The sequence below is a fragment of the Dipodomys merriami genome, unplaced genomic scaffold, assembly GCF_024711535.1.
Source record: "Dipodomys merriami isolate MVZ:Mamm:240054 unplaced genomic scaffold, mDipMer1.0.p SCAF_429, whole genome shotgun sequence".
Classification (NCBI taxonomy): domain Eukaryota; kingdom Metazoa; phylum Chordata; class Mammalia; order Rodentia; family Heteromyidae; genus Dipodomys; species Dipodomys merriami.
The window spans coordinates 353,541-378,325 of NW_027205926.1; the positions used below are offsets into that span (position 1 = coordinate 353,541).

Below are 24,785 nucleotides of genomic sequence, written 5' to 3' on the forward strand. Positions count from 1 at the left end.
CTCTTGACTTCCAGTTCCAAGACATTCCATCTCAGGGAAGCAGGAAACCTCGGGGTGATTTTCAGCCCCCTTCCCCACTTTAAAGGTTGTCTCTCACAGAGAGGAATCTTAACTATCTAAACTATCTGCATGCTGAGAAGTGTTTGTGGGGTGTTGTGGTTTAATTCCGATCATTATCTTTGAAGATGTCAGAGAACTCTGGTCTTCCATTTGGGGTTACTTATGTAATCCTCGCCGTGGCCTGTGAGCCCTGTTTGTGTGTCTATTACCTTCAATTCTTGTGGCCCCCAAAGATCGATATTGTCAACCCTACTTGAGATCTACAGAGATCCAGCTAAAGGCTGTGGGGATAAGAATCACACGTTTGTCTGTTACTATTGTCCTCATTTTTGCCTTTGGGGAAAAAAAAATTACTTTTACTTGTAGGAGATTCTTTCAGATAGCAAACAATATGTCCAGAAGAAGCAAATATGGAATAGGAAAATATTTTTTAAAAAAATAAACATACAAACACTCCACTGTTTTTCTTCCTGTCTCTATTTCTCTAAGGGACTTTTATCATCTGAGTCCGCAGCCATGAAAACTTCCACACACTTTTCTTTTCTTTTTTTGCTGGTCTTGGGGCTTGAACTCAGGGCCTGGGCACTGTCCCTGAACATTTTTTTGCTCAAGGCTATCACTCTACCACTTGAACCACAGCGCTACTTCCAGCTTTTTTTTTCTGCTTATGTGGTGCTTAAGAATCAAACCCAGAGCCTCATGCATGCGAGGCAAGCACTCTGCCACTAAGCCACCTTCCCAGCTGCTCCGTATCACTTTCTAATTCCATTTCTCCTTTGCTCTCTAACCTACCAACTCCCAGGTTGACTCCTTCAATGTGGACGATGCTCTTATACTCATCTCCTTCATTGCCAGTGACTTTCAAGATTTGCTGATATCTCCCCCAGTGGCCCACCTGTGTGGCTATAGCATGCCACCATTTCTCTGTCTCTCTGTCCACTCCTCCAGTATCCTTAAAATACTATCCAAATAAGCACCATACACCATGGAATTAACCAAGGCCCTGGCCTAGTAGCCTAGAAATGAAATCCGATGTGCCCTCCTTTGTGATTTCTCTCTGGTTATGCCACCACCACTAAATCCCCCTTTACTCTCTTTTATCCAGTAAGCATTTGTGTAAAATACACTAAATGCTTGGCAAGAGGAATGAACTAGCAGAGGGAAGATTCTTCTGAAGCCATAAACAACCATGGGAACACAGGAGCTTCTCCAACACTAGCTCATTGCCTTGTCCATTCTGATTTGTCCTTCTGGGCCTCTGACCTGGGGGTTTCTCTTGGGAATTCAGGAATGGAATGAAGGCTGCCTTAATTATTCAGTGTTTATAGGGTGTGTGAGAAGTTCACCTGGCAGTAGAACAGGCCATTCCAGTAGAAATGTCATGTGAAATAGAATGCTTTATTCCATGGGCTACAGGTAAAATCTTTCACTGGAATATGAATTGTAAGGGCATGACTAACAGAAATTTGAGCCTCAGTTGAAAAATTATAAGTGAAAGAGATCTGTGAAGCACTTCACAAATTTTAATGGTTGTTTTAGGACTACTTTTCAAACAATTGTGGTTTTAGAATGAAGTAATAAGATAACATAAAGTTACATTGTGAATTGAAAAAAATACTAAAGATAGTAATTACTTAAATATTAAAGACAGTAATTACTTAAAGCCTGATTGTGTCAGAAGCAGGGACTAGAGTTTCTTTTGAATCCATCTTTCAAGGACTATTTAGATAAGAACGCTGAATTAATTTCCTCTCACCTATATGCACATGAGTACATTATAATAGATTATAATGTGTGTCAATATAATAGATTTCAAATATTTTATTTTATTTTATTTTATTTTGGCAGTTGTGGGGCTTGAACTCTGGGCCTAGGCGCTGTCCCTCAGCTCTTCAGCTCAAGGCGAGCGCTCTACCACTTGAGCTACAGTGCCAAGCGCTCTACCACTTGAGCTACAGCACCACTTCCGGTTTTCTGGTGGTTTATTGGAGATAGGAGTCTCACGGTCTCTCCTGTCTGGGCTGGCTTTGAACCATGATCCTCAGATCTCAGCCTCCTGAGTAGCTAGGATTACAGGCGTGAGCCACCAGCGCCCGGCTTCAAATATTTTAAAATGTCACAAATCCTGACCACTGTCAACCAAAGGACAATGGTCAGTTGAATATTTTTAGTCGTTTTTTATTATTGGACACTACCATCTATTATTTTCTCTCTATATAATATATCACATATATGTTATGTAATATTTGTGATATATATCACATACATATGTGATGTATATGTCATATAGATACATGCACATATATAAATCATTTTTCTATTTCTAAGCCATTACTAGTTCACAATTAAATGGCTGATATGTTATGTTATCTGTCTACTCGGCTGGTTTGGTTGTTGTTGTTCCATTATGATGCTTGAACTCAGGGCCTGGGTACTGTCCTTGAGATTTTTTTTGCCCAAGGCTAGCACTCTATCACTTCAAGCCACAGCTCCACTTCTGGTTTTAACTGGCTAATTGGAGATAAGAGTCTCATGGCCTTTCCTGCCCAGGCTGACTTTGAACCTTGATCCTGAGGACTCAGCCTCCTGAGTACGTAGGCATGAACCACCAGCTCCCAGCTCCACTTTGCCTTTTATCTCTTTCCTTAAGCTTATTTCTCCCCAAAGATACTTAAACTTCTAGTGATATCTTTGAATTTTTCTCACTCCAATTAGCTTTGGAAGGACCTACTAATGGGTAATTTGATTAAGTACTAACTGATATAAAAGTTAAAATTGTGAGGCATTTTATTATGTATGTGGAAAACATGAGATACTTAAGATATTAGAAGTACTGCCAATTAGGTAATATCACCAGACACAGGATCAGTTTTTAATATTTGTCAGTCCTTAGTTCCCAGAAATGTGACCAAGTGTATGGCCTGGCTGCCTTTAGCTATGTCAAATGATCTAAGTTTCCATAAGCCATACAGGAGTGACTCACTGGTAAACCTTTCCAGAGAATAATCAACTCTCGTTGGGTGATTTAGGTATTATCTTTTTACTTTGAGAAACAAGAAGACATGGAACCAAAAATATCCTTCTACACAGCAGTCTCAAAATTTTTAAGCCTGCAAATCTCAATAGCCTCAATAAATGAATGGTTGGGCCTAGTGATTTTCTAACTGACTCCCTTCAATTGAAAACAAGCTTCAGTGTATGAAAGAGTTAACCACATACTTACCACAGAATGTCAACCTCATTAAAATTAAAGTGTTATCAGATAAGAAAAACAAGGGTGTTGGTGGTAAAATATATTTTTGGTCTTTCTCTGTAATCTGAAAACTGTTTTCCCTCAAATCTTTGAAACCAATTTCTTGGGGCAAAATCCTATTTTTAGTAGAGATGTGGTAAAATGGCAAATTCCACTCACCGTCTTCAGCAAAGAGACAAAATCTTCTGAGAAATTAGATTGTATTGTTAATGAGACTTTTTCAACTGGATAAAAATGGGATTTCCCCCAAGATTTTTAAAGAAAAACCAGGCAAATAAGTAAGATGTGAAATAAAGACTTAATAGCAGAAGTAAAACAGAAAAGAAAAATTTATAACTGGGCATTGGTAGCTCACGCCTGTAATCCTAGCTACTCAGGAGGCTGAGATCTGAGGATCGAGGTTCAAAGCCAGCCTGGGAAGGAAAGTTTGTGAACTCTTATCTCCAATTAACCATCAGAAAACCAGAAGTACAGTTGTGGGTCAAAGTGGTAGAGCATTAACCTTGAGCAGAAAAGCCCAGGGACAGTGCTTAGGCCCTGAGTTAAGCCCCATGACTGACCAAAAGAAAGGTTATGGGAAGCTGGGTGCTGGTAGGCTTATAACTGTAATCCTAGCTACTCAGAAGGTTGAGCTCTGAGGATCATGGTTCAAAGCCAGCCTGGGCAGACAAATTTGCTGAACTCATCTCCAATTGGGCCAGCAAAAAGTCAGAACTGGAGATGTGACTCAAGTGGTAAAGTGCCAGTGCTGAACAAAAAAAGACAAGCAAAAATCAAGGCCCTGAATTTTGGCCTGAGTACTGGCACCAAAAAAAACATGGTAAATGATAGGAAACCAAAAGTGATGACACCAACCATTGCCAGTACTATAATTAATATGATCATATTATCTATTATAAATATAAATATAGGATACCCAATAAAAATACATCATATGATGTGGTGATACAATAGTAGCATAATTGTAGGTGAGAACTATGTAATAATTACTTCATGAGGCATTTTTCTTATCTCCATTTTATAGACAAAGGATCTACGGCATAGATGGGTTTTGTGACTTTCCCAGATCTACACAGTTGGAGCCAGGATTGGGATCTAGATAATCTAAAATGGATGTGTTCTTAACTGTGGTGCATCCACCTGTCCTTCCATGTGTGCTGTCTGTATCCTGTTCCTGTGCCCTTTGACCTTCTGTGCCCTGCCATACATCTGTTTCAAACCCAAAGCAGGAGAAGGCCGTCCTAGGAATCTAGGCTGAGGGTGTGGCCAGTGAGTAGGAAGAGAAGTTGCTCCTGTCAAGGGAATTTAGTATTTGTAATTTTCAGAGTCAAGGCTTCATTTGGGTGCAAGGGAGACACCAACTTCCTGGGTGGTTGGCTAGACGGTGGTGATGTCCATTGAAGAAGAAACAAAGGAGACCCACGAGGGCCGAGGAGACAATTTGGGACATGGAGAGTTTGAGCATCCTGTAAGGTATCCATATGGAAGTTTAAGGGGCCTCCGATTTGTTCGGCAAGTTGTGTTTTATTGAGCCTCTCATATATCCTTTAGGCCAGTTATCTTGTTAGGTAGCCTCTACAGCTACCCTGTGGAATCTGTATTAGGCCCGTTTTATACCTGCAGAAACTGAGACCTCCAGAGGTTAGGCATCCGCCTCCCATCAGCAGCTACCACCCGCTCCTGCCTCTCATCTGGTCTGTCTTCAATGCTGTCTTTCTTTTTTTTTTTTTTTAATTTAATTTTATTTTATTTGAGAACATACTGTACAGAGGGGTTACAATTACATGGGCAGGATAATGCATACATTTCTTACCAAGCATTGCAGCCTCCTCCTTTGTTTACCCTTCACCTCCCTTCCCAGCCTCCCCCCTCCCCCCCCACCCAATCATACCCCCCTCCCCCCCCCCCACACCGACATTGTAAAGCTGGTTTTGACATGACATTTTGTACTTCTCATTGTTGCAACAGGTCCACCTGAATCCTTAAACGACTTGTTTGTCCCCATCTCCTCCACATGTTATACTGACATCAAATATAGTGAAAGCGGGGGTTACACTGTGGGGGAGGGACATACAAAGCAACAAAGAAATAATCTTATAAATGCGTTAGAAACACATGCATGAAAGAAACTCAACGCTGTCTTTCTAAAGCAAAAATCCCACCATTTCTCTGCCTAAAACATCTCTGTGATGCTCCATTCCTCTCAGGCTAACCCCCTTTAACACAAAAGGTTGCAGATAGAGAGTCTGCTCAGCTTCAGAAACTTCCACTTCCTTCGTGGGCCTGAACTCTTGAGCTTTGTGGAGCTAAGTGCAACAGTCAGAACTTGCTGAATCTTTTGTCTTTGGCCCTGCTCACTGAGTTAGTCAGAAACAGAACCAACAAAGATAGCTATATAGGAGGAGAGTTATAATGGAAATCGGCTCAAGGGATTATGGTGGCTGAAAATTCCCAGAATGTACCTCCTGCAAGCTAGAGAATCAAAGGGAAAAAAGCTCCTGGTGTTATTCAATCTGGGACAAAATGTCTAGGAATCAGGTGAGCTACTGATTCTGAACTCCCAGAATCCTAAGGCCGGGGAACTGGGGGAACTGCCAATGCCTACGACAGGAAAAGATGGGCCCCCTTCTCTGCCTTTTTATTTTCTTCAGACTCTCAAGAGATAGGTTAATGCTCACCACTGTTGGTCAGGGTAGTTTTCTTTACTCAACCTACCTATTGCAAATGCTACTCAGTGCTTTCCATTCAGATGCTATTGTGTCCTGGAAGCACACCTCACAGACAGTTAGAAATAATGTTTCACCAGGTATCTGGGTAGCCTATAGCTCAGTCAAGTTGACACATAAGATCAGTCATTGCACTCAGGCTATCTTAACAGTGTCTATCCTCTTCACTCGCTTTGCTGGCAGGCCTCCTGTTAAATATTGCCTTTGTACTAGGAAGCCTCTTGGACTTTTCTCTAGCCTTGGCTTTGTGGCATTCCAGAACAGCCACTGTATCACCTCAATATTGCCAGATTAACCCACACTTCTTCTTTCTTGTGTGTGTGTGTGTGTGTGTGTGTGTGTGTGTGTGTGTACTAAGGCTTGAACTTGCTTTTTTATTTTTTCATAGATAGTACTCTACCACTTACACCTCCTCTTGTGGATTTTTGCTGGTTAATTAGAGATGAGAGGCTCTTGGATTTGTCTGCCTAGACTGGCTTCAAACCATGATTCTCAGATCTCAGCCTCCTGAGTAGTGAGGCTTACAGGCGTGAGCCACCAGCACCTAAGAGCCGAAGCTTTGAAGTCACAAGTGAGAAACTTTCATTGGGAAGACAAGACACTCGCTGGCTGGGGTATGTTGCATGAGAGGGCAGACAGACAGTCCGGGATGGAAAGAATATCACTTCCCAGGCAAAGGAAACGGAGATGTGTTTCAGAGATCAAGGGGAATGAATAATCAGTTCTCCTGGAACAGGGCTGAGGCATCGTGCAAGTTGCTTTCAGAGAAGAGCAGTTGGGGGGTAGTTCACTGTGGCTTAAAATGACACTGAGAACTTGCCCAAGAAACCCACATGGTATCTGAGATGGTAAGAGATCAGAGAATCTGGGTCCCATGAACCAGCTCCTTGCTCTCCAGGACATGCCAGTTACTGCCTGGTGGGCTCAGTTTCCTCGTCTGTAAAATGGGAATGGCTGACCAGGGTCCCTTCCTTCTAGGGTGTTTTCCCAGAAGTGGAAGTGTGTGGATCAGGACCTGGCTGGCAAAGGGGAAGTGCTCAGCTACTGATCGTGCCCTGCAAGTAGGAAGCTGGTGTGTGATGTGTGCGCCTCCTGACACTTTCTAGCTCACGGTTCCCCCAGCACTAGACACTGAAAATCGTGCCACAGAAATGGAACTCGAGAGACCGCCAGAGGGAAAGTGAAAGTGACAGGCCGGTAAATGTGAAGAAGAGACAGCCAGGTGTGAACACGGGGAGGTGACACTCTGGGCCTTGGGGTGCCCCCTCCTCTGCCCACAGGTGGGTCCCCAAGATGTCAGGGAAATTGTCTTTTTATTCTTTAAAAAGAACGATTGTAATTTCCCCCCCTCACTAAAAGCTTTTTGTTTTGCTTTCCTTACTATGAAGAGTTTTCTCTGTACAAAGATTCTCTTCTGTTCTAATTTGGGTGTCACTACCACAGGGCCGGAAGCAGATACCGCACTAACACTCAGCTGTGGCAGGCTGTGCGTGGTGTCATCGGTGGGGAAGCCACCCAGACTCCCCGCAGCTGACACGTGTCACACCGTGCAGCCCGGCCCCAAAACTCCCGGGAAACTCTCAAAGTGCTGGGGCAGGAAGAAACTGACGTCAATCTAGATTTCGGGGACTTCAAAGACAAATTTTACAAATGTGCTCTTTACGTGGCTATGTGATAAGCCGATCTGTCTGTGGGGAGAAGGGCCAATTTGCTTCCAGGGGCTCATCTATCACTTACTATCAACTTTAAAGTAATAGGGCTGGGAATATGGCTTAGTGGTGGAGTGCTTGCCTAGCATGCGTGAAGCCCTGGGTTCAATTCCTCAGTACCACAAATACACAGAAATAGTTGGAAGTGGTGCTGTGGCTCAAGTGGTAGGGTGCTAGCCCTGAGCACAGAGAGGCTCAGGGACAGAGCCTAGGCTCTGAGTTCAAACCCTAGCACAGTCAAAAAAAATTAATATATATTTTACAAATTAGGTGGGTTTGTGTGTATATATACATATACATATATATATATGTATATGTATATATATTACAGAAATGAAACACTATTTGCCTTGAAAAATAGTAGGGACGGGAGATGTAGCTCAGTCTTAAAGCATTAGCCTGACATAGGGCCCTAAATCAATCTCCAATCAATCTCCACTACAGGGGGAGGCAAGTGGGGAGAGAGAACCAGGGATGGTAATGCCTTAATCCCTGTCTTTGTGAGGCCAAGGAAGAATTATTATGAATTCAAGGCCAGCCTAGGCTTCCTAGATAAATACTATTTAAAAAAAAATCCAACAGCTGGAGATGTAGCTCAGTGGTGACTGCATAGCATGGGCAAGGCTCTGGACTGGATCTTCAGCAAAACACACACACACACACACACACACACACACACACACACACACACACACACGTAAACTGGATACAGCAGATTCCTTTCTCCCTTCCTTGGAAAGTTTCTTTATGAACACTTAAGATGGAAAGTGAGTCACACACACGCTTTAACATGCAGCCCTTAGTCAGAACTATCTATAAATAGTGTGTCTAAGATTCTTGGAACTGTGGGAGCAAGCAGTTTGTTATTAAAGGGATTTAATAAGTGAAAAATTCTTGAATTTCTTGGGCAAAGAACAGCTGATATCTTCTGCCCATATTATTCTAAATTCAGAATTCGCAGTGTTTAAGATGAGCGACACAGTTCCAAGTATAATAGTGTCTGCGTAGTGAGTGTGAAGCTTTCGGTTCAAACCCAACAACGGAAAAAAAACATTACTATTAAGGGATAGAGATGTGAGTCAAATGGTAGAACACCATTCTAACAAGCAGAAAGCTCCACCAAAAAAAAAAATGAGAGAGGTGAACATAGATGCAAATTTAATATAGTAACTGACTCTAAATGCACTGGTCTTGCAAGAGTAATGAACCCTGGTGTGGGCTCCATCAACACTTTCCACACACTTGAATCTCAGCGCTTCACGTGAGTCACAATGCTCCTTGGAGTGTTATTTCTCTCCTGGGCGAGTTCTTGGAGGCAGACAACTTAGTAATGTCTGTATTGCTAAGATACACAGGAATTGCTCAGGAAGCATTTAGCAAATGAATAAACAAGCAAACAAATAGATCTGCAAATAACCACAAGTCCTGTCAGGACAGGAGATTATCTTCATCCTCCTTCTGGCACCAGTGTCTTCCTCATCCACCCACAGTGCCTTCTCTCCTTTAGGCAGTGGCTTTGTGCTCTGCCCCTTGGTGCTACATAGCTACCTTTGCCTTTTTTTAATTGCTCAGAGGATAGAAAACAATGGGCTCCCGAAGGAGGTATCTATTTTGGTCCCACTAGAAAAGAGTGGGTGATGCTGTGGGCAGCAATGGCAATTCCTGAACAAGATGTGGTGACTCATGCCCAGAGGTTCTCAGAATTTCCTCTGTTTTGTGAGCGGCTGGGGCAGCTTGAAGGCGATGCTTTCTGTGAAGCACAGTCAAATACAAGGAAGACACTGCAGAGTGATATTTGAGGGGAGAAGGAGGAGCCAGACAACCCAGACTCTTAGGACCAGATCGGAGCCTGAAGATGTCGTCCAAGATGCAGGCCCCTGTGGATGACTCAGGCACTGCTGTGTGTATGTGATGGTGGCTCAGGTCTGTGGGCATACACGCTTAAAATATCCAGACACAAGGAACAGCAGCGGGAACATACCTCATAACATACTTATATCTCTTGTGTGTGTGTGCTAGTCCTAGGGCTTGAACTCAGGGTCTGGGTGCTATCCTTAAGCTTTTTGGCTCAAAGTTAGTACTCTACTACTTGAGCCACACCTCTACTTCCAGATTGGTTTTTTGTTTGTTTTGTTTTGTTTTGTTTGGTAGTTAATTGGAGATAAGAGTCTCACAGGCCAGGTGCGGGTGGCTCACATCTTTAACCTAACTACCCAAGAAACTGAAATCTGAGAATTGCAGTTCAAAGCCAGCCCAGGCAGGAAAGTCTGTGAGACTCTTATCTCCAATTAACCACCAGAAAACCGGAAGTGGTGCTGTGACTCAAATGGTAGAACACTAGCCTTGAGCTGAAGAGCTCAGAGATAGCACTCAGGCCCTGAATTCAAGGCCCACGACCAAAAAAAAAAAGAGTCTCACAGTTTTTCCTGCCCTGTCTGTCTTTGAAGTGTGATCCTGGGATGTCAGCCTTCTGAGGAACTAGGATTACAGGCACGAGACACACTGGTACTTGGCTTATGTCACCTTCTTAAAATTAAAAAAAAAATTCAGGGGCTGGGAAGGTGGCTCAGTGTCCTTGCATGCATGAGGCCCTGGGTTCAATTCCTCAGCACCACATAAGCAGAAAAAGCCGGAAGTGGGGCTGAGGCTCAGGTGGTAGAGTGCTGGTCTACAGCTGAAGAGCTGGGGGATAACACCCAGGCCCAGAGTTCAGGCCCCACAACTGACAAAAAAAAAAAAATTCAACCACCTTGTTGATAACTTCCATTTTGCTCTTTCAAAAATGCATTGCTTTTCCTCATTTTTCTGAGGAAAAACAAATCAATTGTTTCTAGTCTAATCACAGCAGCCTGTTCTTTTACTATGTTCAACATGGCAGAAAACCTCTGGAAGAGGAGAGTCAGGAGGTCATGCCTATCTGGCCACACCCTTTACCATGAAGGAGGCCTGTCAGGTGGCAAGGTCAGTGTCTGAGCAGTATCTCACCCCTTCCTTTCCTTCTACATATATAGCTCCCAGCACAGTAGTCATCTGGTCAACGTTGGCCCATGTTCCTCATTAGTATCTTAGAGTTTCCTGCTGTCTAAAAATCCCTCCTAAGTAGGATCCCTGGTGCTGGGTTGAGAGTTGCTGTGAGCTAATCAGGTTAGGTGGGTGCAAGTAGGAGTGGGCTTTCAGGATGGAAGGTGTGGAACTCTGGCTTTACGGTTTGCATGTGGCTGGGGCTGGGCCGGGGAAAACCTTAGATGTAGAGAAATAAGACCCAGGATTTCTTTGTTATCTAAGATGTCAAGTGGTGAGACTGGGCCATGATACATTGTGTTAAAATCTATCCAGTACCACTGATGCCTGAAGGTACTGGGCATTCAAGAGGGCAGAGGAGCACTCAAATCTTTCTGTCTGGGCAAAAATACTCATTTCTGTTGGAGACACACACACCAAAAACTCACATGTATGTGAACTATGCTTCATGTATTTAGTTGTCCTAGCAAACCCCTAAGTCTTCATTTTTTGCTACTCATGGAATACATGTGTACAACATCAGCAAAAATCAATACAAAATATGTCCTTCGATCCATCTGTTAGTATTTGACAGCTCCATGCAGAGCCAGGCCCAAAGCTACCACTTCTGAGAGCCCATCTGCATTATCGAAGTGGCATATTGCTCTCCTAATTGTGATCACTTACGGCTTTCATCAGCTTTGAAATATATACTTTGCAATATTTGGTCTTTTCCAGATTAGATTTTTTTTTTCATTTTACTTGCAAGTTCTACCTAGGTGGAAGTAACGCATGCGTCTTACCTCACATCACGATCTCGCCACTCAAAATGGAGCCTGTGTACCCAGAACACAGGCCTTGTGTTAGAGTTGATTTAAACCAAAATCTCAGATTCCAAACCCAAACCTGCCAAATCAGAACCTGTCTTGCAAAAAGATCGCCACGTGACTCATAAACACAGAAAAGTTCGGGATATACTGCTCCATTCCCAGTGAATTAAAATGAAATAATGAGATTAGTCAAACCATGGAAATCATTGTGTTTTTTTTTTTTTGCTTTGCTTCTTTTTGTTTTTAGTTTTTTTAACTTTTTATTTTTATTGTTTTAGCATTTGCTTGCTTGGTTGTTTGTGGTTTTGCTGTGTAGTTCATGCTGGCTTCAGATTAATTCACTCTACTCCGGAGTCAGTGTCCTGCATGCTAGAGTCAACCACTATGCTCAGCAGGAATCATCCCATTCTTTCTGGAAAGTGGTAGGTTGCAGCCCTAACTGCATCTCAAATCATTTGAGGAACTTAAAACAACTGTGATTATTACATCCAGTTCTCCTCCCCGAAGTCTGTCTTCTTTCATCTGAATTAGTTTGGAAAACACCCCAGATGCACGTTCTTTGTGTGCAGCAGGTGTTGAGAGCCATTGTACCTAAGACATTTCCCAGTAGAGCTTCTATTCTCTTCTCCATTTAAGCAAATCTCATGACCATTAGTCAAATAGCTAAAAGCTATCTGTGTAATATTAGAGTAGAGGACACCCAAAATTTCTAGAGGTCAGTATATTATTGCTCTCCCCTCAATGAACAACTCACTTGAAAACATGACAGGGGAATCACTGATGGGATAGGAACTCATTGGCAAATGCTGTGGGCTTTCCCTTAGCAATCTTCAAGATAGGAATTGGTCAGCAGATGTGTCTACCCCACTGCTAAACCATCAGAAGTTTGAGAGCAACATCCCTGTAATCTTACTGAATGACCACACAGATGAAGGAATATCACTGAGAATCAGTGTAAAGAAGTTCAGCAAATATAGGGCTAGAATTTAAAAGCCTTTATCTGAAGCATTGTCAGGAATGAAGACCCCGTGTGTATGTGTGTGCAACTATTAAATAACAACCCATAACAATCCTTTATCTTTTCTCATAATAAATGGCTTGAGATAAAGAGGAGACACGTTCCTACCTATTCTGTGAGAAACAAGGCTATTGTTTAGGGACAGAAAAATCACTTAACAGGAGAATACGTTACCCAGAGCTGGTGGTGTTTATCCTTTGACATTAACAACTGCAGTGAGGCAGTTGATGCACATTAGTACTTTCCTGGGGCTTGAACTCAGGGCCTGGGCGCTGTCCCTAAGCTTCTTTTGCTCAAGACTAGCACTCTACCACTTGAACCACAGCTCCACTTCCAGCTTTTTCTGTGATTAATGGGAGATAAGAGTCTCACGGACTTTTCTGCCCTGGCTGGCTTGGAATCATGATCCTCACACCTCAGCCTCCTGAGTAGCTAGGATGACAGGTGTGAGCCACCAGTGCCCTGCTCGTCAGACTCTCTTGACAGCTGGAAATAACCTACTATTACGAGACACCAGGGCTTTGGGTTGTTGGCACCTGAAGATCTCTCAACTCTGACCCTGCTAAGCATGTCTTCAGTTGGGAAAACCTTTCACTTCCTAAAGTACCTAGCTCAAAAATGATGTTTTTCTTTTCTTTCCAAAATTCTTGACACAACGTGATGGAACTGGAAGAGAATTTCAAGACCTTTCCATTACCCTTCTCTTTTGACAGAAGTGGGTCCAAGGTCACAAGCTTTCATTTCCTTCCTTATTCTATTTGCCAATGACCTCAGGTGACCTTTTTCTTGTTTCTGTAACATTTCTAGTCATTATTGGTCCATGAAGGAAGCAGACAAAGAGCTGGAATGCTCACTGAGGTGAAGGGTAGCCTGCCTGAGCAGTGTCTGTACCTATCACAAAAATGATGTCTACAGCCCGGTGCCGATGGCTCACGCCTGTAATCCTAGCTACTTAGGAGGCTGAGATCGAGGATCATGGTTCAAAGCCAGCTGGGGCAGGAAAGTCCATGAGACTCTTATCTCCAATGAGCCACCAGAAAACCAGAAGTGGTGCTGTGGCTCAAGTGGTAGAGCACTAGCCTTGAGCTGAAGAGCTGAGGGACAGCGCCAAGGCCCAGAGTTCAAGCCCTACAACTAACCAAAAAAAAAAAAAAAAAGATGTCCACATGAAAATTACACAAAAATATCAGAATATCCAAGGGTTTGGCCAAAACATTTTACATATCCTGTCATTGAGCCAAACGGAGCAGTGGAATGATGAGCCCCTGCCCTCCTTACCACCCCCTCCCAGTCATTCCTTGTGGACATCTCTGATGGCCACATCCATTGTTATGGGTGGAGCTAGTTGTTTTGTATAAAATTATAATGTAAATTCTTCTCCTCAGTGCTGAAATTGAACATATGCAAAGACACTCTATCAGACTGCCTATTTAAGACACACTGTTTTTCTTTTCTTTTTTTGATCCTAGAGTGGGACTCAAACTCAGTACCAGATGCTTTCCCTCATTGGCTAGTTAATGCTCTGCCATCTGAGCTATGCCTCCAGCCTTAACACTGTTTTTAAGCAAAGTAATGATTGGGAGGGATTCCTAATGCTTATCAACTCCCTATCTCTCTAAAGTCTACCTGAACATGACCAAAGTAACAGCAGCAACAAATACCCTGGGATCTAGAGGATGTGATAGGTTAACCATTTGGTGTGTTAATGACCAGATGGAAGGTGGGAAATTCTCACGTGGGCAGTAGGCTTTACAAGAAGGTAACATTTGACATTTCATCTTACTGAGTTTCTACACTTTTTTTTTTTTAGTCTAGGGGATGAAGATTTGATCCCAGAATTCCTGGAATGAAAGAGAGATAATCAAGGGCCAGGTAACCTCTGAGAATTTCCACCATTCTGAGAAAGGCACCTTCAATAATGTGCTGGGCTGGCAACATCAGGAGAATTCTCTCTTAAACCACATCCCAAGGTGCAGTCATACAGGGATGCACACCACCCAGGTTGAGTAATACTTCCCTTACACCCTGTCACCATGTCTTTACATAGCAGCTCTGGAAATTTTCAGAATGAGAATCTGCCATATGAGTCAGCTAGAAATTGCATCTGATGACAGTCTGTTTGATTTTTTTTTATTAGAGGACTCTCACCCTGGAGGAAGAGAAAGATTTGTTTAATGAAGACTGGGTTTGTCTTAGAGGGATTATTTCTGGAGTCATCTTTTGATCTCAGAAACTCAATGTATTTCTTTCTCTTGGGCCACTAGGAAGTCATGGTTGGACTGCTTTAGGAGTCTCAGGACTGCCCTTCCCATACCTGATCTAATAGAGGTCACTCTCTCGTCCAGTGTGACCTCTGACCTCATTTACTATGACCAGCAGAGCAACTCAGGGAGAATGCTGCTCTCTCGTGGCCCCTGAGTTCACCCAGGAGTTCAAGACATCGCTCTACAAAGTGCTCACAGATATTACAGTAAGATGACCTGTTTGATGCAGGGAAGGCACTCAATAAGTGATTTTTTTTTCCTTGTGCCAGTCCTGGGACTTGAACTGTGGGCCTAGGCGCTGTCCCTGAGCATTTGTGCTCAAGGCTAGTGATCTACCGCTGGAGCCACACCTCCATTTCCAGCCTTTTTTTTTTCTTTTGCTGGTCACAGGGCTTGAACTCCATTTCCAGCTTTTTAGTGGTGGTAGATAAGAGTTTTTATGCCCATGATCTTCAAGTCTCAGCCTCCTGAGAAACTAAGAATGTATGCATGAGCCATTGGTGTTCAGCATAAATAAATCACATTTATTTATTTTTTCAAAATTTCAAGTAGTTGCCTACTAACTGGAGTTCAAAAGGTTTTTAAATTATTATTTCTTAATCTATGGGGTATGTGCATGAGTGCACATGCATGAGCGTGTGTGTGTGTGTGTGTGTGTGTGTGTGTGTGTGTGTGTGTGTGTGTCTGTGTGTCTGTGTGTGCCCATACTGAGACTCGAACTCAGGGCCTGGGTGCTGTCCCTTGGCTTTTTGTTCCTCAGAGTTGGCACTCTGCTATTTCTGGTTTCTGGGGTATTCAGCTATGAGAAAAGGTCTCATGGACACATCTTGTGTAGCTAGGATTTAGGCATGAGTCACTGATTCCCAGTCAAAGTTTTAACTTCTTACCCAAAACTTTGGATCATTCTTTGGCCTCTTGCTATTTTTCTAGTCCTAATTCCCACCATGTCCACATCCCTGTCGGGTGCAGACAGCACAATGGACCGCTTGCCATTTCCTAGTGACTCTTCACTACCTAGAATCTCTACTTGCAGAAACTGACCAGGGCCTCAGGCTCTGTAAGCACACCACCTGCACAAGCTTTCTTTCATGGCTTGCATGGCATAAAAGTCACCTGTATTCCTGTTATTCTTCCCAGGCCTTTCTCCAAGCAGTCTTGATACCTAGATCTAAAGTAAGCCAGGCGCTAGTGGCTCACACCTGTAATCCCAGCCACGCAGGAGGCTGAGATCTGAGCATTGTGGTTCAAAGCCAGCCCCGAAGGAAAGTCCATGACACTCTTTTTTTTTTTTTTTTGTCAGTTGTAGGGCTTGAACTCTAGGCTTGGGTGCTGTCCCCGCACTCTTCAGTTCAAAGCCAGCACTCTACCACTTGAGCCACAGCACCACTTCTGGTTTTCTACTGGTTTATTGGAAATAAGAGTATCACAGACTTTCCTGCCCGGGCTGGCTTTGAACTGTGATCCTCAGATCTTAGTCTCTTGAGTAGCTAGGATTACAGGCGTGAGCCACCGGCACCTGGCTACCATGACACTCTTATTTCCAGTTAGCCACCAAAAAGCCAGAGAAATGGGGCTGGGAATGTAGCTTAGTGGTAGAGTGCTTGCCTAGCATGCATGAAGCCCTGGGTTCAATTCCTCAGTACCATATATGAAGAAAAAGCCAGAAGTGGTGCTGTGGCACAAGTGGTAGAGTGCTAGCCTTGAGTGAAAGAGCTCAGGGGCAATGCCCAGACCCTGAGTTCAAACTCCAGTACTGGCAAGCACACATGTGTGCTTGCACACACACCCCCGCCCCCACTGTATTGTGTTCATTTTTAAATATCCTATAATGCTGAAAAGGAGCATTAGAGATAATGGACAGACTTTTGAAGAGTTGAGTGAATGAAAAACTCTCCCTGGCATTTTTCTTGCCCCTCACCACCAGGACCAGTCCGATCCCCAGATGAATGTCAAATGTGTTCCCCAGAGATGGGCATGCTTGATTGAAAAGATCTTGCTTGTTATTCTGGTTGGGACCAACCTGGCAAAGACTCTGCTGAGGACAAAATCACATCCCACCACCTCTTGAATTCTGTAGTAAGACAGACATACCACAATACAACAGGGCCATTTTCCTCAAACAAGCAAACAAACTCCATGTACACATCATTTTTCCATCTTTTCTTTTTCTTTTTGTATGTACTAGTCCTGGACTTGCATTCACGACCTTGCACTGTCCCTGTGCTTTTTCTGTGCTCAAGGCTAGTGCTCTACCACTTGAGCCACAGCTCCACTTCTGGCTTTTGGCTGATTAATTGGAGATAAGAGTCTCAAGGACTTTTCCTGCTTGTGCTGGCTTCCAAATCTGATCCTCAGAGCTCAGCCTCCTGAGTAGCTAGGATTACAGGTGTGAACTACTAGTACCTGGCTATTTTTCTCTTCTTAACACCTTTTCTTTTTTTCTGAAGCCAATTAGTATTCTACTTCTGGAATTTAAGGTTATGAAGTTACATACTTTCAGAAAAATGTACATTCATATCTATCTTTCTAGGTTAGCAAAGGAAGATATTATTAGAAAATTCACACTCTATTAAGAAGGGTGGTTTGAGGTATGGGTTAGTGGTTTTATTTCTTAAAATATCTTAGAAAACCCAGGATGATGAAATTTAAAATTTGCATGCAGAATCACCAACATTATATAGACACTGAGAAACATGAAAAAAATAGTATTCTGATAGGAAGTATATTTGTATTTTCTTAAAATTTCTATAAAAATGCACTTGTGCTGGGCGCCAGTGGCTCATGCCTGTAATCCTAGCTACTTAGGAGGCTAAGATCTGAGGATCACAGTTCGAAGCCAGCCCAGGCAGGAAAGTCCATGAGACTCTTATCTCCAATTAACCACCAGAAAACCAGAAGTGGTGCTGTGACTCAAGTGGTAAAGAGCTCACCTTTAGCTGAAGAGCTCAGGGACAGCACCCAGGCCCAGAGTTCAAGCTCCACAACCAACAACAACAAAAAAATGCCCTTGCATGAGCTTTCTAGTTACTATTAGTAACTGAGACAGCAAAGCCAAGGATCCATCTTTGAGGTAAAACTTATCTAAGATCTTAAATTATCCCATATTCTACTGTCTTAGGTAGATTAACCTGAATTCACAGAAGTCTTGAGTAGTTTTTTTTAAATATTATCTTACAGGTATCTTATCGTATTCTGATGAGAGATATGATAGAAAACTAGATATGTGAGAAGAAAATTTCTCTGGTATGGTAGCACATGCCTATAATCCCAGCATTTGGGATTCTGAGGCAGGAATATTAAGAGTTCCAGACCAGCCTGGCTTATATACTAAGATCCTGGCTCAAATTGGTATCCTAGTAAGAGCCAAATATCATATATTATGTCCTTGAATTCTCAGAATCATGCGTGAGCCAGGCACGGTATGCATACTGTCATTTTAGGCAGCATATATTAACCTTCCCGGGATTTCAAGGGCAATCCACGGCCCCTTACCTGTCAGACAGCTGGGTACCATGAGGGATACACATAATCCCCACATCAGCAAGCTTGGCTCCATCTTCTGGCCCTTGGGATCAGTCTGGGGCAGATTTCTACTGGGAGGTGAGATTTCTACTGGGAGGCTGTCAGCCTCTTCCTTCCATTGTACTAAGAAGATTCCAGAAGAAAGGACCGATCCACTCACCCAGTCCTCTTTGTTGGCTGACCCAGCATCACAGGCTCAGGAGCTGCTGTCTTTAAGTCTTAGAGCAGTGTGTTCAGCCAGGAAATTGTGCCCATCTCTTCTCTGATCTCAAAGATAGGAAGTGTTTTCTGATGACAATAGAGTTTGCGGTAATTTTCAAAGTAGGGTTTTTTTTTTTTCAAGTTCAATTGCTGGGAGGTGTGGGCTGGGGTGGGGGTAAAGCATTAAGCTTCATGCATGTATCCTATCTTCAGCTTCACCCATAAAAAGAAGGGGAGATTTCCTTGCTGTGAAGGGAGGGATGAACAAGCCCTGGGGTCCTGCCCTAGCGGTGTAGCCTCCAGAGGACCTGACAGGGGGCCACGGGGTGTAGAAGCAAGGTCACACAACTGTGGAAGGGTAGTATTGGCCATGACAACTTTCCAAACTGGTCTGATCCTAGGTGATCTCCCCCCCTCCTGCAAAACACTCAAAACTCAGGGCCTTGCCCTCTTCCTCAGCTTATATTCGCTCAAGGCTGGTGCTTTACCACTTAACCCACACCTCTACTTCCTACTTTTTGCTGGTTAATTGGAGATAAGAGTTGTATGAACTTTCCTGGCTTTGAGCCTCAGGCCCCAGATCTCAGCCTCTTGAGTAGCTAGGAATTACAGACATGAGGCACCAGTGCCTGGCTATTTTCTTTAAATTAAAAAAGAAAAAAAAAACTTAGTTGTTCAAGTTGTAAGATTTCCATTGTGCATACAAAAATGTATCCCCTTCAATCTCACCTTCTTAAAACAAGGTCAACTGGTTTGCTTGTTCTATTTTCATTCAAGCATACCTGGATCCTTCCTTCCTTTCCTTCCTTCCTCCCTCACTCCCTTCCCTCCTTCCTTCCTTCCTTCCTTCCTTCCTTCCTTCCTTCCTTCCTTCCTTCCTTCCACTTTCCCTTCCTCCTTCCCTCTCTCTTTTTTTCTTTCTCTCTCACACACAGTACTAGGGTTTAAACTCTTGGCTTCATGCTTGCTAGGCAAGTGCTATAGCACCTGTACCACACCTCCAGACCTGTTTTTTTGCTGGTTTTATTTTGGAGATTGAGTCTAGTGAACTTTTCTGCCCAAGTTTGCCTTGAATAGAGATGCTCCAAACCTAAGCCTCCTGATCCCAGGTGTGAGCCACCCCATGCCCTAATTGGATCTCTTTGAAAAGCACAGCAGGATTTGGAACTGGGCCTCCAATCACTCAGATCACACAGGAGCAAGCAGGCACTGACTGATACTGAGAATTCATGAGTAATTCCCTAAGCATTACAACCAATACTAGCCACAATCATTTCCCCAGGGTGTCCTAGGTTCCTGAAAGTATATTGTCATTTTACAAGATATTTCGCCTCCAGGTTTGCATTTCTCTTAAAAAAAATCTTACTAAAATTGGATTTTAGATCTAAACTTTCAGACAAAAAAAAAATAGAATTCAATCTTGCTTGTTTATCAGAACTTTCTTCTGGCTTTCATGAAACTGGTCACACAGTTATGGTAAAGAATTGTCTTTAGACTATTAGAAAGTGATCAAAGACATCAAGAAGAGGAAGATGTTTGGGGGAGCAAAGGAATCCATGATTCCAAGATGCAGTCCATCTGCCGTGAATCGTTGCTTAAAAAGACAACGTCTTCTCTCTAAGAAAGAGACCAGGGCATTCTGAAAATGAACTAAATAGTTTCTAGGCTAAGTGTAAGAGTTTAGAAAGAGAGAGAGAAGGTAATGGGGTCCTTGTAAAAACATGACAAGATTCTCTTTGAAGATGTCAAACCAAGAATAATGTCATCTCTAGAAAATGTAGATAAATGTTTTCCCAGCAATTTCCATTATCCTTAGTCTGTCCAGCTATGAAGGTGAAGATTTTAGCTGTAGTTATTATCTTTGAAAAAAACACAAAAGAAGATACAAATACCTTTTCTATGCAAGCTGAAAGTATTTTCCAATGAGATATTTCATCACTCTTAAATCTTTTGGGTATTTTCTACAAACAAGGATATTTTCCAACATCAAAAAGCTAACAATCCCACAAATCAGGAAATGGATACTGATACATTACTATCATTCAGTCTTCATTCTCTACTTTCTCTACATTCTCTACATTCTCTACTTTCTCAATAATGTTCTTTGTAGCCAAAAAAGATACAGTTCATAATCACTTGTATGTAGTTTTGTTGTTGGTGGTGGTGGTCATAGATCTTGAACTCATAGTCTGGGTACTGTCCTGAGCTTTTGTGCTCAAGGCCAGTGTCCTACTACTTGAGCTACAACACTACTTCCTACCAAGTGTCTTTAACAGTCCCTTTGTCTATTCTTGGCTCTCAGGACCTTGACATTTTTTTGAGAATTATAGGAAAGAGTACTTATTATAGGAAAGCATACCCAAGGCCCTGACTCAATTTCAAGGCTATTTATCAGAAGAAAAGGAAAAGTTACAACCGTTTTACTTTGTTAGTAATAATAAAATAATAAAATAATAATATAATATAAAATAATAAATAAATAATAAATAAAATAATAAAGTATTAGCAAGCCAGGTTAAATATGTTCTATTTTACAGCTATGTGTGTGTATGCATGCTAGTACCAGGGCTTGAACTCTGGCTCTCCTCCCTTGAGCAACACCTCCATTCCAGCTTTTCTGCTAGTTAATTGGAGATAAGAGTTTCTCATCACTTGGGACACACCTTCACTTCCTTAGTTTGTATTTTTATGATCAAAAAATGGCATAAAACCTATTAAAATGAATGTAGTGATTTGGAGGAGGGGGCTTTTCAATCAAATAAGTTTGGAGGAGCCGGGTGCCGGTGGCTCACACCTGTAATCCTAGCTACTCAGGAGGCTGAGATCTGAGGATCGCGGTTCAAAGCCAGCCCAGGCAGGAAAGTCCATGAGACTCTTATCTCCAATAAACCACTAGAAAACTGGAAGTGGTACTGTGGCTCAAGCAGTAGAGTGCTCGCCTTGAGCTGAAGAGTGCAAGCACAGTGCCCAAGCCCAGAGTTCAAGCCCCACGACCAACAAAAAAAAAATTTTTTTTTGGAGGAAAATATTACTGAGTTAGAGCTTCATTTTACATCCTGATGTGCACAGGTGTGTTGGGGGTAAGAGAATAACACAGAAAGTTCATACTGTTCTAAGAGTTAATCTGTTGATTTACTTTTTGAAAACACCCATTTCTTCTTCTTTCTTCTTCTTCTTCTTCTTCTTCTTCTTCTTCTTCTTCTTCTTCTTCTTCTTCTTCTTCTTCTTCTTCTTCTTCTTCTTCTTTCTTCTTTCTTCTTCTTTTTTGTTGGTCGTGGGTCTTGAACTCTGGGCCTGGGTCCCTCAGCTCTTCAGTTCAAGGATAGTGCTCTACCACTTGAGCCACAGTACCACTTCTGGTTTTCTGGTGGTTAATTGGAGATAAAAGTCTCACGGACTTTCTTGCCCAGACTGGCTTTGAACCGTGATCCTCAGATCTCAGCCTCCTGAGTAGTTAGGATTATAGGAGTGAGCCACCAGTCCCCAGCCATTTCTTCATTTTTAAGATGGAGAAGTGGAGTTGAGGAAGAGAGGGATTAAGATAGAGTAAAATAAGGTGAGTAACTATGGAGGAATAATAAGAGCTTAAAAGGAAAAAATCTAAAATCATTTGAAGAAAACAGTTGACAGTTTGCTTTGCAATATTAGCCCTTTCCCCCAAACATTCCTAAAAACTTGGCTGAAATTCCCACTTTTTGTTCATGCATTTTGGGAGCTGAATTCCCTGAAGGATATGTGAAAACACCAAGTTCAGCTTTCTTTGTAAACTAGGGAAATGTTCAGAGCCCAAAACTCTCACAATCGCTCCCTTTTCTCTCCTGCTCTCCTCCTCTTGGCCATTTCATTGTTACCAACATCTTTACTGGGGAAGTTCCAGGAAAGGAGAAGCAGAGACCCAGGAGATTTCACTGCTCTTGAGAAATCCATCAGCAAATGTTGACTGAGCGTCGGCAGTGGAGCAAAGCACTATGTTAAGGGTCTAGCGTGAACACTGAGAAATGAAGACATAGTCTCTGCTTTGAGCATGCTCATAATCTACTCAAAGAGAGAAAGATGTGAGCCCTTCAAAGGGAAAGTGGCTGCTCACAGATCCTCTCTGATCAGACCTGCCCTGCCTTACCCATCTGGCACCACATGAAAGCGGCCCAACCCTGTCATCTCCATCACCTTTCTCTAAAAGAGCCATATGCTCAGCTGTGGTCTCACAACCAGAAGAAAAGAGAACCCTTTGCGCTCCTGGAGACTGGAAGTGTTTGATCAGGGTGATCACGAGAACGCCTGTGGCTTTAAGTATTTGACATTCTTGTTGGATTTGACCAGAGGTGGCTTTCCCAGCATATGGTGCCCCAAGCCTTTCATCTCTTACCCCGGAGCCTGAAACATCCCTATGGGCACTGGCCATTTCCTTTTTCCATAAGCCATGTGCACTTGGTTGCATCCTGGGTTAGCATTATTCAATGCAATGAATACTAATTGAGGATCCAGGCACTAGGTTCTCTGACTAAAGATGCAAAAATAAATTACAAAATGATTTCTATTCTCTCAAAGAAGTAACCATCTAACTGCGGGGAGCTAACGGGCAGGAACAGGAAAAAAAAAACCCTTATTAACTGCAAATTTGTCTGCCAAATTGATAATCCTATGAGAAGCCCAAAAGAGCAGTGCAAGAGAGCTTGGAGCATGTAGGTCTCTATCGTTACTTGCTGGGTAGCTGATGGATGGAAGGGCAATGTCACTATGATTGATACTTTCCACTGTAGACAGACATGTGAGAGCGCTTCAGATGCTGCCCCAGCTGGCACTACACAAACAGGTGTTCTTTCTCTCAAACTGGGGTTGAAGAGAATGTTACTGCTAATTCTGTGAAATCTACAGGTGCATCCTGTTGTGGCACCGAGTTGAATTTCTGGGTGTAATCTCTACCAGATTTTTGTGAAATCTGGTGGAACCAAAATCCATTATGAATCAAAGAACCCTTCCTCTATCCAAATGTTAGGTTCCCAAGGAGCTATCTGCTTTGTGAACTGCTCTGCCAATAAATTCATGGGCAAAGACAGTTGGCTTGTATGAATCATGAATTGAGTCTTCCCTCCCTAACAGTTGAAAATCAACTTTGCTATAATTTTGCAGCTTGTGATAACCCAGATTCCTGTTTCTATTTTCTATTTGAATGCTTGCTGCTTGGGTATCAACAAAAACTCGCTCACCTCTTTTGTGGTGGTTCTAGTTTAGGGATGAATAATATTTAGTTCATATGCCAGTTACTACTTAGGGCAAGGAGCCTGAAGCCCTGAATCCAAAGACAATGGGTCTTTTGAGGGAGGTCTGTATGTATATGTGTTATGTCCTGTCTAGACATCTACATGGCTTTCCAACTGGTCTTGCTGACTCAAATGTCCCTCCTTACTCCTCCTTCATTCTTGTCTATTACTTCCAGCTAAATGTTGCAGAAGAACACTATTTTTCCTTTGGCTTCCCCATAGTATAAGAATATCAGTAGGAAGAGTAGAGCTGTGGCTCAAGTGGTAGAATGCCAACCTTGAGCACAAAAGCCCAACCAGAGCCAAGAGGTCCAAATTCCAAATACCAGCACACACACACACACACACACACACACACACACACACACACACACACGCAAAAGAATGTCTATAACGTCTTTGAAATTTATCTCTAATTCCTCTCTCAGATATTTAATTTTCTAAATAATCAGCCCTAGCCTATGTCTTTAACATCAATCCCCCACCTTTCCTTTCTAGGTTGTCTTTGCTATAAAACAAAACAAAATAGAGCCACTATTTACTGTTCTTCCAATATAGCCTCCTCCTCTCTTGCTTCTCTCTACAAACTTTGCATGCTCGAATGTCATTCATTCTTTAAGATCCAATTCAACTTCTATCTCCTGAGATAACGTCTCACCTTAAGGCTTGCTCTATATTGAAGTACTCTCTCTTTTTTATTTTTTTATTTTTATTGTGAAAATATTGTACAGAGGGGTTACAATTACATGGGCAAGATAATGAGTACATTTCTTATCAAGCATTGTAGCCTCCTCCTCTGTTTCCCCTTCCCACCCCTTCCCATCTCTCTTTTTTGAGCTGTTACCTAGGCCTAGTATAGTGTGTGTGTGTGTGTGTGTGTGTGTGTGTGTGTGTGTGTGTGTGTGTGTGTGTGTGTGTGGTTGTAAGGTTTGAAGTCAGGG

General features: G+C 42.6%; 1 protein-coding gene across 2 annotated transcripts in view; it reads right to left on the reverse strand.

Moving 5' to 3' along the window:
• The window catches only part of LOC138807717 (interleukin-2 receptor subunit alpha-like), a 37,155-nt gene extending 18,528 nt beyond the window's left edge, over positions 1 to 18,627 (reverse strand). Inside the window, exon 1 of one of the 2 annotated variants that reach the window (XM_069993499.1) lies at positions 18,543 to 18,627. Coding sequence is in view for 1 of the 2 variants with exons in the window: in XM_069993498.1 (XP_069849599.1) it covers positions 18,353 to 18,416 (64 nt within the window). In the remaining variant the exon portion in view is untranslated. Of the gene's footprint in view, positions 1 to 18,352 lie in introns of both variants that reach the window. The other variant, XM_069993498.1, reaches the window with a different exon arrangement.
• Positions 18,628 to 24,785: the final 6,158 nt, after the last annotated feature.